We start from the raw sequence: 16,553 nt of genomic DNA on the forward strand, positions 1-16,553 counted from the left end.
CCCAGTGCCACACAGCAGAGAGGACCACCCAGGCCCGAAGAACCAGCACCGCGGCCTGGCCTGGCCAGTGTTTGACCTTTATTAAGAGGTGAGGTGGGGAGGAGGGCCCGCCAGGGTGCCCGCTCCCTCTTGGTGACCCCCCATCCGGAGTTAAGGCTCCAAGCAGCAAATGACAGAGGAGGGTGCCTGGCTCCAGCAGCCTGGGCCTGGCAGCGGCTCCCCCAGGAACACCCCAGCTGGGTGGGTGCCTGGGGGCCTAGGTGAGGCTGGTGTTGGAGCTGCTGGTAGCACTGCCTCGCTTTTGCAGGCAGCGCACAGAACTGGGGACCTGCAGGCCTGTGGTCACCTGGAAGCTGCCACACCATACCTGAGGGAGAGCAGGGGGAGGTGGGAGGGGCTCCGCTTCAAACCCCAGCGCCCGTACCACCTTCTCTTCCCCCTGGGCCGCGGAGGGCAGCTCACCGTGAAAGCAGGCAGCAGGGGCTGTGTGAACCTGGTCTTGAAAGTGTGCAATACTTGTTTGGTGCGGGCGTTGTAAAAGGACAGGAGGCCTGGGGTAGGGGGGCAGAGTGACAGTGGGAACGGTCAGAAGTGGGATGGGGGAAGAGGGAGGGGACTCAGGCAGGGGCAGCCAGAGACGGCAGCTGGGGCTTGGGGTCACCTTGGTGGAAGTCACAGTGCACACCCAGGCAGTCGGGCACGGGGGCGTCCAGCACCTTGACCTTGTTGGCATGCTTGGCCGTGAAGCTGACCTGCAGCCAATTGTTGACATGCAGGCACCAGGAGGCGGCCGTCTTGCCCAGTTGTTCGAAGCGGCCCAGGCTGCGGTAGGCCACGCCCACACCGAACGCCTTGCTGTCCGGCTCGTAGCGCACCTCCCAGTAATGCTCCCCGCCGTCGATCAGCGTGTCCCCTGTGGCGCGGGGCAGGAGGGGTGAGCAGGGGAACTGGATAGAACCGGGCCACAGATGCCCTTCCACAAAGGGCCAGCCCCCAAGGTACTCCCTACACCAGGGCTGCTCCCTTCAGATACCCCTCAGATTCCTAGCTGTACCCCCCAGATACTCCTCAAGTTCCCATCTATTCCCCCCAGACACTCCTTTGGCCCCAGCTATTCCCTCCAGATACTCCTTGGGCTCCAGTTTTCCCTCCAGATACTCCTTAGGCTCCAGCTATTCCCCCCAGATACTCCTTGGGCTCCAGCTATTCCCTTCAGATACTCCACTGTCCCTGCTATTCCCTCCAAATATCCTCAGACCCCAGTTATTCCACCCAGATACTCCTTGGGATCCCAGGTATTACCCCCAGATATGCCTGAGAGTCCGAGCTATTTCCCCCAAATACTCCTCGAGTCCAGCTATTTCCCCCAGATACTCTTCAGGGTCCCAGCTATTTCCCCCAGATACTCCTCGGTCCCAGCGATTCCCCTCCAGATACTCCTCGGTCCCAGCGATTCCCCTCTAGATGCTCCTCAAGTCCCAGCTATTCCCCTCCAGATTCGCCTCAGTCCCAGCTACTTCCCCCAGATACGCCTCAGTCCCAGCTATTTCCCCCAGATACTCCTCAGTCCCAGCTATTCCCCCCAGATACTCCTCAGTCCCAGCTATTTCCCCCAGATACTCCTCAGTCCCAGTGATTCCCCTCCAGATGCTCCTCAAGTCCCATCTATTCCCTCCTAATATTCCTTGATTCCTGGGTATTCCCCCCAGATACTCCTAAGCTTTATCAACTTCCTCCAGAAATTTAGTAGGCCCAGACACTCCCCAAGCTTCAGTTACTCCTTTCAGATTCTCTACAAGCCCAAGCTACTCCTTCCAGACTCCTCCAGACCATAGAAACTTCCTTCAGTTCCTCCCCATGTCCAAATGCCCCTCAGTTCTTCCCAGAAACTAGATCATCCTCAAACCCTTGTTCCTGGAAGACTCATAGTGTTCCCACAGCCCTCAAGTCCTCCTCGAGTCCAGATGCTCCCCCCAGTTCCCAGCTCTGGCAGGGTCCAGATGCTCCCCCTACTTCTTGGTTCTGGCAGAGTCTAGAAGCTCCCTCTAGCTCCTGGCTGTGACAGAGTTCAGATACTCCTCAGGACTCAAGACTCCCTCCTCCTGCTCTCTGAATCCAGATTCTATCCAGACCCCAACTCCGCGTGGAAGGCAGGTTCTCCCAGGCCTCAGCTACTGCTGAGGCCAGAAGTTCCCCCAAGGCATTCCTCAAGCCAGATACTCTCCAGGCCTCAGCTCCTCCTGGAATCCAGGTGTTCCTCAAACCTCCATTACACTCTCCAGGAACCCTCTGAATTGGGATACCCCTTGGCTTCAGCTCTGTACACAGTCCAGATTCTCTCCAGAGCTGAGATCCTCTCCAGGCCCCAGATCCAGGTTCTTGCCATCTCAGCTACTCCTTCACCCAGTGCAGGTATTCCACGAGCTTCAGCTTCTCCTCATACTCTTGCCCCTCCCAGATCACAGTTGATCTTTGTATCATATCTCAGCCCCTCTCCAGATACAAAATGAACCTCTATATACATGTCTTCTCCAGGTCTGCTCCTCCCTGATCTCAGCTACTCCCCAAATCACAAATTATCCAGGCCCTTTCCCAAGGGTTATGTCTCTCTCTTTCTCTCTGTTTCTCTCACAAATCTCAGCAACTCCAATGACAACTCCCTGTATCTTCTGCTTCTCCCTAAACCAAACTCTCACCAATCCCTGGTGCTCCCAAGAAAATCTAGATCCCCACAGAACCATAACTTCCCCTCAGGCCCTAGCTTATCCTCATGACCCCAGCTACCCCCTAACTTCCTTCTCCCTAGATATTCCTGACCACACTGACTTCCTCATACTTTAGCCTCTTTCTCCAGCTCTATTCTGAACAGTAGCAGTTCCCCTAAACTCCAGTTCCTCCACTAACTCCAGCTTCTTCTTCACAGGATCCAATCATTGCTATGCTGCTATTGACTTCTCTTCAGGCTGCTCTCTCTGGCTCCTCCACATACCCTCAGACAATCCCCCAAAACTCCTGCCTGGCTTCAGCTTCCCCACAAACCCAGCTGCTCTACAGGCAACCATTCTTTCCAGCTACTCCTCAAATCCCAGCTAATCCTCAAATTCCAGCTACTCCCCAAGTCCCAGATACTCCACGGAGTTCAGACAATTGCCCCCAAGCTCCTGCCCAGGCACCATCTGATCCACAGTCTCTTTCCTTCACTCCATAAATTCTGGCTTTCCCCAGCAATCCCTTATCCCCAAATATTTCCTTTTCGGCAGTGACAGAACAACCTATTATTCCGGGAGCAGCTTTGCTGATGGCTGCCTGTTTCCGCAGCCAACGGCAAAGCTTCTCCCTCAACCCCCACCATTAGGCCCCTGCCCAAAACTCCCCTCTCCCCTTTTTTCTCCCCTTCCTTACCCAGCACTGTGTAGGACTCAGCGGTGAAGCGGTCCCGTCCCCCACGACCTGAGGGCATCCTCTTGGGAGATGGAGTACCTCTGTGGTGGGCAGGGAGTAGGCAGGCTCAGGAGACTCAGTTTAACACTCATCTCTCCCAGGGTATGGCTCCCCTAGTCCACCCCAGCCACTGTGGATGTTGGGTCAATCTCTGGCAGTATTTGGCTCTTTCTATATATCTAGCATCTCATGTTTATGTCAGAATATGCCTGTGCCCTCTGTCTTCTGGGAAACTCCTATTTACCCATCAAAACCCCACTCAAAATCTCCTCTCCCCTCATTCCCTCTCTGGGTTCCCCCAGCCCTGGGTCTCCTCTCCACCCCAGCTGTGACCACACTGGGCTCTGTGTCCATGTCCAGATTGATCTTCTCCACCAGAGACTTAGGGAGGGGAGGGGGCAGGCTACCTGGCCGGGGAATTGATGGGAGACGCCGTCCGCCCCTTGCCATCTTTCTCGCGAGCCTTGATATCCTGCACCTTCCCGCCCATAGCGTCCCACTCCACGGAGAGATCATCCACCCGCAGGTTCTGGTGGGATGTGGACGCATCCAGGCGGAACATGAACGCTGGGGCCGGGCAGACGTGGGAGTCACAGAGATGGGGAAACCCGGAGAGACACAGAGAGAGACAGAGAGACAGACAGTGACCAAGACAGACCAAGACAGGGACAGAGAATCAGAGAGCCGAGGAGACAAGGGTCCAAGACGGAGACAGAGAGACCAACAAAGGCTCAGAGAGAGACAGATATAGAGACGGACCAGCAGAAAGACAACAGGAGAGACGATATGGCAAAGGGCAGAGGGGACAGAACATGGAGCCAGAGGCGCGAAGGCCGAGGGTTGTGGCCTAAAGGCCTCCCTCCCAGGTCTGGAGGCATTTTCTTTTTTTTTGTTTGGAGACGGAGTCTTGCTCTGTCACCCAGGCTGGAGTGCAGTCGCACAATCTCGGCTCACTGCAACCTCCGCCTCCTGGGTTCAAGCAGTTCTCCTGCCTCAGCCTCCCAAGTAGCTGGGACTACAGGTGCCCACCACCACACCCAGCTAATGTTTGTATTTTCAGTAGAGACGGGGTTTCACCATATTGGCCAGGCTGGTTTTGAACTCCTGACCTTGTGATCCGCCCACCTCAGCCTCCCAAAGTGCTGGGATCACAGGCGTGAGCCACCGCGCCCGACCTCTGGAGGCATTTTCAAGCCAACTGCACTACCCTGTGCTTCCATGGAGGGCTAATCCCAAGAAAGGGGCTGGGCTACAGCACGAGGGAGTTAGGCTAGATTTCAGAGGGACTTCCTAGCAGGGCATGCGAAGGTGTCACTGTGAAAGGTTCTGGAATCGGTCTTCACTACTCAAATCTCATCCCCAGCTCTACAGAAGACTTATCTATTTTTGGGCAAAGAGAGGGTGTGTGTGGCTGTATATAAAAACCATCGAGATACACTGGGGTAAACCTCAGAAGCAAAGGACAAAAACAGGGTTATAGCAGACACTCAGGCTAAGGAAGCCACTGTGGACGGAGCTTTGAGCTTCCTGGCAGCCAGGGCAACAAAGTTGCCCTGCTTTGAGGATTCTCATGGTCTCTGGGGGCCGTGGGAGGAAAGGGCCATGGAGTCAAGGGTAGGGCAAGGGTAGAAGCCAGTCACCTGGTGTCTCCAGAGTCACCGGCTCAGAGAACTCTCCTGCAACTGCCTTGTTACAGGCCTTCACGCGGAAATTCATGTATTTCATGTCAAACTTGAGACCTGGGAGGCAAGAGAGGCATTTCAACACCGTGTATTCCCTGAGACTCTGAGTCATGGGTTAAAACTGTCATGTCCCACTGTGATTCCCAACGCCATTCAAAGAACCACCTTATAAACATCTTACCTGGCCACATGCAGTGGCTCACGCCTGTAATCCCAGCACTCTGGGAGGCCGAGGCACGTGGATCACCTGAGGTTGGGAATTCAAGACTAGCCTGACCAACATGATGAAACCCCATCTCTACTAAAAATACAAAATTAGCCGGGCATGGTGGCACATGCCTGTAGTCCCAGCTACTCGGGAGACTGAGACAGGAGAATTGCTTGAACCCGGGAGGTGGAGGTTGCGGTGAGCCATGATCATGCCATTGAACTCCAGCCTGGGCAACAAGAGCGAAACTCCGTCTCAAGAAAAAATAAAAAATAAATAAACATCCTATCCCTGAGAAACCATCCTTGCCTTCCTCTCCCTGAGGGGCTATGAATTACTTGACTCTACCTCCAACCCACATAGACCAATCAGGATGCTTTCAGATCCTATCACAAAATACAGAGATTTGTACTGCACCACTGCACTCCAGCCTGGGCGACACATTTATTTGAGATTCTGTCTCAAATAAATAAATAATAAAACATAAAAAATTATCTGGGTGCAGTGGCTCACGCCTGTAATGTCAGCACTTTGGAAGGCCGAGATGGGCAGATCACTTAAGGTCAGGAGTCGAAGACCAGCCTGGCCAATATGATGAAACCCCATCTCTACTAAAAATATGAAAATGGGCGGCTGGGGGGTGGGTAGCGCCTGTAATCACAGCTACTCAGGAGGCTGCAGCAGGAGAATCGCTTGAACCCGGGAGGCGGAGGTTGCAGTGAGCCAAGATCACGCCACTGCACTCCAGCCTGGGTGACAGAGTAAACCTCCATCCCCCACAAAAAAATTAGCCAGGTGTGGTGGGTGCATACCTGTAGTCCCCATTAATCAGAAGGCTGAGGGAGGAGGAGCATGTGAGCCCAAGAGGTTGAAGCTGCAGTGAGCTATGATTGCATCACTGCAGTCCAGCTGCAGGCTACCCCAGCAAGCAACCTGTCTTTTTTTTTTTTTTTTTTTTGAGACGGAGTCCCGCCTGTCGCCCCAGGCTGGAGTGCAATGGTGCTATCTCTGCTCACTGCAAGCTCCTACCGGGTTCCCGCCTATATTCTTCCTGCCTCAGCCTCCCGAGTAGCTGGGACTACAGGCGTCAGCCACCTCGGCCCTTGGCTAGTTTTTTTTGTATTTTTAGTGAGAGACGGGTTTCACCGGGCATAGGATGGTCTCATCTCCTGACCTTGTGATCCGGCCACTTTGGTTCAGGCGTTGATTACAGGCGGAGCCACCGCTACTCTGCTAACCTGTCTTTAAAAAAAAAAGTCGAAAGGCCGTGACTCACTCTGTAATCCCAGCTACTAGGGAGGCTGAGACAGGAGAACGCTTGAACCCAGGGAGGCAGAGAGGTTGCAGTGAGCTGAGATCACGCCACTGCGCCCAACCTGGGCAACAGAGGAGTGAGACTCTGTCTCAAAAACAAAACAAAACAAACAAACACAAAAAATCTGGCAGGTCGTAATGAGCCACGCCTGTAATCCCAGCACTTTGGGAGGCCATGGTGGATCACTAGGTCAGGAGATTGAGACCATCCTGGTGCCACGGTGAAACTCATCTCTACTAAAATACAAAAAATTAGCCGGCGCAGGGTGGGCGCCAGTCTCAGCTACTCGGGAGGCTGAGGCAGGAGACGGTAGAACCTCGGGAGGCGGAGCTGCGGCAGTGAAGCGAGATTGCCATCAGACCCAGCCTGGGCAACAGCAAGACTCCATCTCAAAAAAAAAAAAAAAAACTGGTAAGATGTGAGTCCACTGCACCCTCGCGGTTCATTTCCTGGTTTTATGCTAACTAAGGCTGGTCATCACTGTACTTTTTGTATTAGTTGTTTTGGCAGCTCCCTGTGAATCTATATTTATTTCAAAATACAAAGTTACCAGAAAACAAAACCAAAAGGCGGGGACGCTTGGAGGAGGGATTTGAGGAATCCTATTTACAACAAATAAAAGGGGTGTGTTTATTTTGATTCTCAAGAGAAGGATAAGCCAATAGCTGTTCGCAAGCTCTCCTGCGGCTGTGACTTTTTCCCCTGCAATTAGCGAGCTCATGATTAACCTTGTATGCTAATTACAGATAACCAGCCGGCTGATTACAGCCCAAAAGCAGCTAGAGAATGTGGACAGTTAACCCTTCAGCCAGCTTCTCCCCGCCCCTGAGGGTTTCCCCGATCAGGATGGCTTTTTTTTTTTTTTTGAGAGGGAGTCTCCCTCTGTTGCCCAAGCTGGAGTGTAGTGGCGCGATCTCTGCTCACTGCAGCCTCCATCTCCCAGGTTCAAGTGATTCTCACTCCTCAGCCTCCTGAGTCGCTGGGATTACAGGCATCCGCCACCACGCCCGGCTAATGTTTTTGCATTTTTAGTAGAGACAGGGTTTTACCACGCTGGCCAGGCTGGTCTTGAGCTCCTGACTTCAAGCGATCCACCCGCCTCAGCCTCCCAAAATGCTGGGATTACAGCGTGAGCCACTGCACCCGGCCACGATGGCTTTTTAATCTCATGAGGCTTTCCCCCTTCAGACCCTACCTCCAACAGCTGAGTGGATTCCTTGGGTTTCCCTCCCTCCCTTCCTTCCTTTTCTCTCTCTCTCTCTCTCTGTTTTGTAGAGACAGGGTCTCTTGCCCTGTTGTTCAGGCTGGAGTGCGGTGGTGCAGTCATGGCTCACTGTAGTCTACAACTGTTGGGCTCAAACAATCCTCCCACTTTAGCCTCCCTTGGTAGCTGGGACCACCATGCTCAGATAACTTTAAAAAAAAAAATTTTTTTTATAGATGGGCTCTTGCTTTGTTACCCAAGCTAGTCTCCAGCTCCCGGCCTCAAGCAATCCTCTTGCCTCAGCCTCCCAAAGTGCTGTATTACAGGATTGAGCCACCATGCCTGGTCAGCTTTCAGTTTCTTGTAACTGCCAAGGAGGACCCCAAATACTTGGAGGGTGAATCTAGAACGCTAGCTCCAGGAGGGAAAAGCTTACTGTCTGCTTTGTGCCCTGCTCCGAGGACAGTACCCAGCTATTTGGGAGGCTGAGGCAGGATTGCTTGAGGCCAGGGGTTGGAGACCAGCCTAGGGAAATGGCAAGATCCCATGTCTAGAAAAATATATTCATTATTATTATTATTATTATTTTTGAGATGAGTTTCGCTCTTGTTGCCCAGGCTGGAGGGCATCTCGTGCAAGGGCATAGCGTGATCTTGGCTCAGTGCCACCTCCGCCTTCCTGGTTCAAGCGATTCTCCCGTCTCAGCCTCCCGAGTAGCTGGGATTCCAGGTGCCTGATACCATGCTCAGTTAATTTTTTTTTGTATTTTTAGTAGAGATGGGGTTTCACCATATTGGCCAGGCTGGTTTGAACTCCTGACCTCAGGCGATCCGCCCACTTCAGCCTCCCAAAGAGCTGGGATTACAGGCGTGAGCCACCGCGCCCGGCCACTGTCTCATACTTCTGATCCGCCTCCTCAGGCTGCTTCCAGACTCCGTGAGTCTTGGGGATCGTGCCCAAGGTCCCCAGTGACTGATGGCGAGACGGCAGCCTGGAAGGGGTTGCTGTTCACAGCTGGGCGGAGCTGGCGCACGCTGCCCTTACCTGTCAGAGTGTACTCTGTCTGCCGGATTCCCTCGATGACCATCCAGGGCTGGTCCTCCTTGAGACGGGGCGGGCCCTCGAAGTTGGTCCGCCGGTACTCCAGCACGTAGTGGTCAATCTTGCTGTCCTCATCCGGCATGCGCCACACCAGGGTCACACAGTTATCTGCCACCAGGGACTCGGCCAGGTCGATCACCGGCGCGCTGGGCACTGCCCAGGACGGAAGGGAGAGGGGGTCAGGGTTCTGTGCCTGGTGCAGGGGGCAGGGGGCTTGCTGCAGCGCCGCCCAACTACATGAGGGACACTTTTGGGGGTATGGCCCCCAATTTTGGGGGGGTTCCACGCTTGCGGGGGTGGAGACTTTTTGTTTTTTGGAGACAGAGTCTTTCTCTTGTCACCCAGGCTGGAGTCCAGTGGCACGATCTTGGCTCACTGCAACCTCTGACTCCCTGGTTCAAGCAATTCTCCTGCCTCAGCCTCCCGAGTAGCTGGGATTACAGGCATGCGCCACCACACTCGGCTAATTTTTTGTATTTTTAGTAGAGTCGGGGTTTCACCATGTTGGCCAGGCTGGTCTTGAACTCCTGACCTCAGGTGATCTACCCGCCTCGACCTCCCAAAGTGTTGAGATTATAGGCGTGAGCCACCGTGCCCAGCCATGGAGACTCTAAGTTTCCATCAGCGGGTGGGGGGAGGGCTGAGCTTTCTCGGGATTCCATCATTTAGGGGCAGAATTATTCCAAATTCTCTGCCAATGAGGGATGTGACTTTCTTTGAGGCTGCATCATAGACAGGTTGGGTTCTCAGCCCATTTCTCCTCGGGCGCATGGCCTTCTCAGGGCTCCACCCCTGCGGACAGGGTTTACCCAGGAGCTACCATGTGGTGGGTGTGCCCTTCTCATGGCTGTATCCAGGGAGGAGGTCTCGGGAGGACTCCACTCCCCCAAGGACATGGTATCCTCAGGGCTCCACCCTCGGGGGACAAAGTTTTCCCAGGGCTGACTGCACCCCTTGGTGGGTGTGGCTTCCTGATGGTCACCCATGTATGGGCTTCACGAGACCCCCACAGGGTGTGGTGTTCTTATGGCTCCTCCCCTGGGGACAGAGTTTTCCCAGGACCTCATCCCCTGGTGGGTGGGGCTTTCTGATAGCTCCACCCATGGGCGGCCGAATACCCCCACCCCACGTATTCTGTGGCTCATTCCTGAGGACAGAGTTTTCCCAGGATGCCACTACCCAGTGGGTGGGGTCTTCCCATGAATTATTAGGGCTTCCCATGAATTATTAGGGCTTCCCATGAATTATTAGGGCTCCACCTCCCCCAGGTGGAATTCAGACACCTGGCCGTCCACCTTACTCCAGGTCCTTTTTCAGGGCCTCACAGCCTCCCAGGTCATTCCCCGGAAGTCCTGGCCCTCCAGTGCGTGCCCCTCTCACCAGGCAGGAACTTGAGTGCCTGTAGCATCTGCCGCTCTTGTGCGAAGTCCACCATGAGGTGACTCATGTTGTCACTGACCTTCGCTTTCAGTGATAGCCGGAAGGCAGGGGCCATGGTCACTCTGCGGGAAGGAGGTGGCAGACGTTGCGTGGGGGCCCAGACCTGGTCATCTGTGGTGCAAGCGGGCCCCTCCCCAGGGCTCCCGTCTGGAGCTCTGGGCTGAGACACCCTCACCAGGCGGCCCCTGTCTTCACACCAGGGGCAGGGAAGTGGGGTGGGGGCCAGACCCCAGCGTCTTACCCATCTTTGATTTGCTTGGCAGCCTAGAGAGAGGAACAGAACAACATTCAAAGATTTCTTTTTTTTTTTTTTTTTTTTTTTTTTGAGACGGAGTCTTGCTCTGTCGCCCAGGCTGGAGTGCAATGGGGTGATCTCAGCTCACTGCAACCTCCACCTTCCGGGTTCACACCATCCTCCTGCCTCAGCTTCCCGAGTAGCTGGGACCTCAGGTGCCCACCACCATGCTCGGCTAACTTTTTGCATATTTAGTAGAGACGGGGTTTCACCGTGTTAACCAAGATGGTCTCAATCTCTTGACCTCGTGATCCGCCTGCCTCAGCCTCCCAAAGTGCTGAGATTACAGGTGTGAGCCACCGCACCCAGCCAATAACTTTATTTTTTGTAGAGATGGGGTTTCACTATGTTGCCCATGTTGGTCTGAAACTTCTGGCCTCAAGCAATCCTCCTGCCTTGGCCTCCCAAACTGCAGGTATTACAGGCATGAGCCACTGCACCCAGCCTGAACGCTTTCTTTCTTTTCTTTTCTTTTTTTTGTTTTGAGATGAAGTCTCGCTCTGTTGCCCAGTCTGGAGTACAGTGGCACAGTCTTAGCTCACGGCAACCTCTGCCTCCCAGGTTCAAGCGATTCTCCCACCTCAGCCTCCCAAGTAGCTGGGATTACAGGCGCCCACCACCACATCTAGCTAATTTTTGTATTTTTAGTAGAGATGGGGCTTCGCCGTGTTGGCCAGGCTGGTCTTTAACTTGTGACCTCAGCTGATCCACCCGCCTTGGTCTCCCAAAGTGCTGGGATTACAGGCGTATCCACTGCGCCCGGCCTGGACACTTTCTTGGTATCGGTATGTGCTTTGGCTAAGTATCGCATGGGTGGGCTACACTTACACTAAAAATGTGCTTGTTCACCTGAAATGCGAACGTGACCGGGCGCATCGTTCTTTGCCTGGCAGCATCACAGGCACCCACCTGAGGAAAGTCCTCGCGGTCCATGGCCTGGAGAGTCTGGTTGGCTGTCTCCAGAAGCTCCTCGGAGCTCTCCAGGGCCCGCGTGCAGGCAGCCAGCTGGTTCTGTGGACACCAGGCACCAAAGGAGGGGACAACTCACCCCACTGCCTCAGGCCCCCCAAGGGCTCCCCACCCCATTCAGAATCCAGGGTACCACACCCTTCTCGAACTCCAGGTGAGAGATGGAGATTGGAGCCTCAAGCGCCCCACCAAATGGGGCTGGGCTCTGGGAGCAGAACAGAATCCATGGGGAATTCCTTCCTTAAAAACTCACATAAGGCTGGGTGCGGTGGCTTACGCCTGTAATCCCAGCACTCTGGGTGGCTGAGGCGGGAGGATCACCTGAAGTCAGGAGTTCAAGACAAGCCTGGCCAACACGGTGAAATCCCATCTCTACTAAATGTAGAAAAAATTAACTGGGTGTGGTGGTGTGCACCTGTAATCCCAGCTACTCGGGAAGCTGAGGTGGGAGGATCGCTTGAGCCTGGGAGGCGGAGGCTGCAGTGAGGCATGACTGCGCCACTGTACTCCAGCCTGGATGACAGGACAAGACTCTGTCTCAAAACACAAACCAACCAAAAACTCACATGCCCAGGCCACACCCAGGCTCCAGGGCGCCAGATTGCCTGGGGACGGGAATCTGGGATGTCAGGAAGTTGCCCAGGAGGTCTGGATGCAGCCTGTGTGACCCCAGCTTGGAGTCTGAGTGAGAGCCCACGGGAGCCATGGGTGGTGTATAAGTGGAGGTGATACCTTCAGATCTGGGGGGCCAGTGGGAAGGGCTGAGAAACCGGAGGCACTGAGTGAAGACAGTAGGGGAAGATCTGAGCCAGACGCGGGGACACCATGATGGAGAAGGGATTCAGAGGGAGCACAGGCAGGCTAGGCACAGGGGCTCACGCCTGTCATCCCAGCAGTTTGGGAGGCTGAGGCGGGAGGATCACCTGAGGTCAGGAGTTCGAGACCAGCTTGGCCAACACGGTGAAACCCCATCTCTATTAAAATTACGAAAATTATCCCAGTATGGTGGCGGGTGCCTGTAATCCCAGCTACTTGGGAGGCTGAGGCAGGAGTATCACTTGAACCCAGGAGGTGGAGGTTGCAGTGAGCCGAGATCTTGCCACTGCACTCCAGCCTGGGTGACAGAGCGAGACCTCCATCTCAGGTGGATGGAGCATTGATGGGGCCATGGACAGGGAGGGGTCAGGGGAGAGATCAGAAACTCAAGACGCACCCAGTTTTGGGAAGAAGATGAGAGCCAGCTACGTTCTGTTGAGTAGGGGGGTGGGGGGGAGAGGAAGATGCCCCCAGCCCTCACCTGCAGCTCGTAGGTGCGGCTGGCACGGTCCTGTTTTATCTTCATAAGCATGCCTTCTTTCAGCTCCTCCAGGACGGAGAAGAGGGACTGGAACTCTGCTTCGAGGTCCTCCTGCACCTTCGTCGAGTTCGCCTGGGTCGGAACAGCCAGGATTGGCCAAAGCCCGTGTTCAGAGGGGGAAACTGAGACCTCCCACAGGCATTAACAGCAAGAGGCCAGTTCCTATGGCTGCACCCTCCAGGCTCCTCCCCTCCCCCCACCTGCCCAGGACTCCCCCACCACCTTCACCTCCACATTCAGCAGCATCTGTTTCAGGGAATAGATAAAGCTCTGAATTTCTTCATTCTTCATAGCCAGTGTTGTGATGATCTTCCTCAGGGCCTCCTGCACCACCAGAAGTGTGGACAGACACAGGTGCGCACACACACGTACACACACATGTGCAAACAGGTACACACACGTGCACACACGTATACGCACACGTGTACACGTGCACACATATGCACACACATACACAAATGCACACTCGCGTGCACACACACACGGCAGACAGGTGAGTCCCTCAGCCTGGCCAGGCTCCCTGACCCATGCTCCCCTCCAGGGATCCAGAGAGGACATGTGGGGGCTGCCACGTTCTCGAACTTGGGCACCAGCCAGGAGGTGAAGCTCCGGACTGATACAACTCACCTATAGCAGCTGGGCGCCCTAAGCTACCCCATATTACAGGAGAGGAAACTGAGGCTCACAGAGAACCTCTCAGGAAGGGACAGACCCCGGCCCGAACCAGGTGTGCTTGAGCACAAAGGCTACAACCCGATACCTACATCCTGAAGGTGGGGCGCGAGGGGCTAGCCTGGGGACAGAAAACCCCAGAGGAAAAGGATGCCTGCTGGAAAATGGGCTAACCTGGGGAAAGGGTTCTGGGTGGAAGGAAAACCCCAGGGAGGTGGGATAGCCTGGGATAGGGGCTAGCCTCGGAACAGGGGTGGGGCCTACCTGGGGGACAAGGACAAGCAAGGAGAAAGAAATTACCTGGGCAAAGGTGGAACCTGCGGGCCAGGGATGCAGGGGCGCCAGGTAAGTGGGGAGGGGCAGGGAGGTCTTGGGGAAGGGCAGGGTATTCTGGGAGGGAGGATCCTGCTCAGGAGCCTCTTGCTCTGACCCAGGCTTCCAACTGGCTCTTTTCCCCGGGGCAGGGTCGGTGGGGTCCGCACTGCAGAGCTGGCGGGGCGTCCTCCGAGGGTGGGGCGGGGGGCCGGGATGCCTGGTCCGCAGCCAGGAAGGAGGGCGTGGGGGATGGGGGTCAGGGATGGGACTGGGATACTGGGCAGGGTGGGGGGCTTAGAAGGCACGTGCCTGGCCCCAAGCCAAGATGTCGGGGGGACTGCGTCCCAAACTGGGGTGGGGGGCTAGATCCGGGCGGGGTCGCGACGGGGTGGGGCCTCGGCCGCAGAGCAGCTGGGGCGGAGGCGGGGAGGGAGTGGGGGCGCTGCGGCAACACCTGGTCCCCTCCCCCCCCCCCCCCCCCCCCCAGGGGCCCCCCCCCCCCCCCCCGTCCTACCCTCTGTTCTTCCATGGTTGCAGCCCAGGTCACCCCGGCCCGGCCCGCGGGCCCCGCGCACGCTGAGTCCCCAAGCTGCCTGTGCCGCGGCCGGTAGCCAATGGCCCGCCGAGCCCTCGCTGCCGCCGCGCCCCCGGTTAGCGCTCCATCACCGCGCGCACTGCGCAGGCGCGCCCGCCGCGGCCGTCTGGGAAATGTAGTTCCGCGCTGGCGTCGCCAAGAGCCCTCACGTCCAGCGCCTGGGGCTCACCGGGCTGTGTCGGTGGTGATATGTGAGGTGGAGAGAGCCTTGGCTCAGAAGACAGGGGGCTCGACCCCCGGCCCTGCCGTGGGACCTCAGAATCATCTCTAGTGCTCCCGTGCCTCAGTTTCCTCACTTGTTCACTCACACAGGTTATCCGTTGCTACTCAAATTGTCTAGCCCGCCTTCTCACGTCTTGCATTTACTGAAAATCTGAGGCTTTTGCCCAAGAGGGTGTTCAGCCTCCAATGCCTTGTTTCCATTTGTCCCTATGTCACAACTGAACTCCTATACACCCCACAAAGCCCCAGGTTCCAACAGCTCCTCCAGAGGTCTCCGTGCCAGCCCGGGCGCGAAGCTAAGAATGTCTGTGTCCAGCTTTGGAAGGACCTGGGACCTAATCTATCCAGGGTCCCTCCGCAGAGGGTGGGGGGAAGGGTGGAGTTTCAGAATGTTCTGACTACGGGAAGGAGTGGGCAGGGGAGGCTGGGAGGGTGTGTATGTCTGCAGGGGAGGTGCAGGCACAGGCACCGCAGAACCTCACTGTGGTGGAGAGGAACGCTGCGTATGATGCAGGCCTTCTCCGTCCGAGTGAGAAAGGAGGTCACTCTGCAGTTGGGTCTGAGACGTTGAGGTCTGTGGGTTCGCCACCTCCTCCCAGAAGGCACTACAGAGTCAGGGGTGAGGGGTGCAGGGCTGGGAGGAACTCCAGAGCCCATGAACCTCCTCCACAGGACCCCCAAGCTTCTCCAGGCCATGTAATAGGACCCAAAGTTATCAACAGAAATCTATTTCTCTGAACTTCAAAGGAAGACTTTTCTTTTCTTTTCTTTTTTTTTTTTAAGACGGAGTCTCACTCTGTTGCCCAGAGTGCAGTGGCGCGATCTCGACTCACTGCAAGCTCTGCCTCCTGGGTTCACGCCATTCTCCTGCCTCAGCCTCCCGAGTAGCTGGGACTACAGGTGCCTGCCACCACGCCCGGCTAATTTTTTTTTGTATTTTTAGTAGAGATGGGGTTTCACCGTGTTAGCCAGGATGGTCTCGATCTCCTGACCTCACGATCCACCCGCCTCGGCCTTCCAAAGTGCTGGAATTACAGGCGTGAGCCACCGCACCCAGCCTATTGTTCTTTTTTTAGAGACAGGAACAGTTTTGTATCTTTTTTTTTTGAGACAGGGTCTCACTCTGTCGTTCAGGCTGGAGTGCAGTGGCAGGATCTCGGCTCCCTGTAATCTCCATCCCCAGTTCAAGCAATTCTCCTGCCTCAACCCCACTGAGTAGCTGGGACTACAGGCACCCACCACTAGGCCTAGCTAATTTTTGTATTTTTAGTAGAGACTGAGTTTTGCTATGTTGGCTAGGCTGGTCTCGAACTCCTGACCTCAGGTGATCCACCTGCCTTGGCCTCCCCCAAAGCTGGGACAGGCTCAGCCAGTATGCCTGGCTCAGATTCTTTTTAATTTTATTTTATTTTATTTTTTTTGAGATTTGAGTCTCTCGGCTTGTCAGCCCCAGGCTGGAGTGTAGCAGCCGGATCTCAGCTCACTGCAAGCTCATTCCCGGTTCACTTCTATTCTTCCTGCCCTTCAAGCCTCCCTTAGAGTAGCTGGGACTACAGGTCACCACGCACTCAAGCAGTTTTTGTATTTTTAGTAGAGATGGGGTTTCACCGTGTTAGCCAGGGATGGTCTCTGATTTCCTGACCTCGTGATCCGGCCTTCGCCTGGCCTCCTAGTGCTGGATGGCAGCTTGAGCCACTACCGGGCTTTTTTAATAGATGGATCGCCAGGCTACTGATC

General features: G+C 55.4%; 1 protein-coding gene across 4 annotated transcripts; it reads right to left on the reverse strand.

The window, feature by feature from the left end:
• Positions 1-56: 56 nt before the first annotated feature.
• On the reverse strand, positions 57-14,676 carry FSD1 (fibronectin type III and SPRY domain containing 1). 4 transcript variants are annotated; one of them, XM_021930548.1, is made up of 13 exons: positions 14,514-14,676; positions 13,241-13,336; positions 12,953-13,084; positions 11,596-11,697; positions 10,633-10,655; positions 10,332-10,453; positions 8,895-9,104; positions 5,082-5,180; positions 3,849-4,008; positions 3,403-3,482; positions 753-913; positions 463-551; positions 57-367 (listed from the first exon to the last, which is right to left on the reverse strand). In XM_021930548.1, exons 1-13 carry the CDS (start codon positions 14,526-14,528, stop codon positions 343-345), a joined length of 1,314 nt encoding a protein of 437 aa, XP_021786240.1. In that variant the 5' UTR covers positions 14,529-14,676; the 3' UTR covers positions 57-342. The 4 variants fall into 4 exon arrangements, with proteins under 4 accessions (XP_021786240.1, XP_003914737.1, XP_017807583.1 ...); XM_003914688.3 differs by having other exon boundaries at positions 662-913; XM_017952094.3 differs by lacking the exon at positions 14,514-14,676 and having other exon boundaries at positions 662-913; positions 13,241-14,378.
• Positions 14,677-16,553: the final 1,877 nt, after the last annotated feature.

The sequence above is a fragment of the Papio anubis genome, chromosome 20, assembly GCF_008728515.1.
Source record: "Papio anubis isolate 15944 chromosome 20, Panubis1.0, whole genome shotgun sequence".
NCBI classification, from domain to species: Eukaryota; Metazoa; Chordata; class Mammalia; order Primates; family Cercopithecidae; genus Papio; species Papio anubis.

Coding starts and splice junctions, on each gene's coding strand:
- FSD1 (XM_017952094.3), bottom strand. CDS start 13,570: ATGTCCTCTCTGGATCCCTGGAGGGGAGCATGGGTCAGGGAGCCTGGC. Junction 4,009..5,081: donor GGTGACTCTGGAGACACCAG/GTGACTGGCTTC, acceptor GCCCGGCCCCAG/CGTTCATGTTCCGCCTGGAT. Junction 914..3,402: donor TGAGTCCTACACAGTGCTGG/GTAAGGAAGGGG, acceptor CCCGCGCCACAG/GGGACACGCTGATCGACGGC.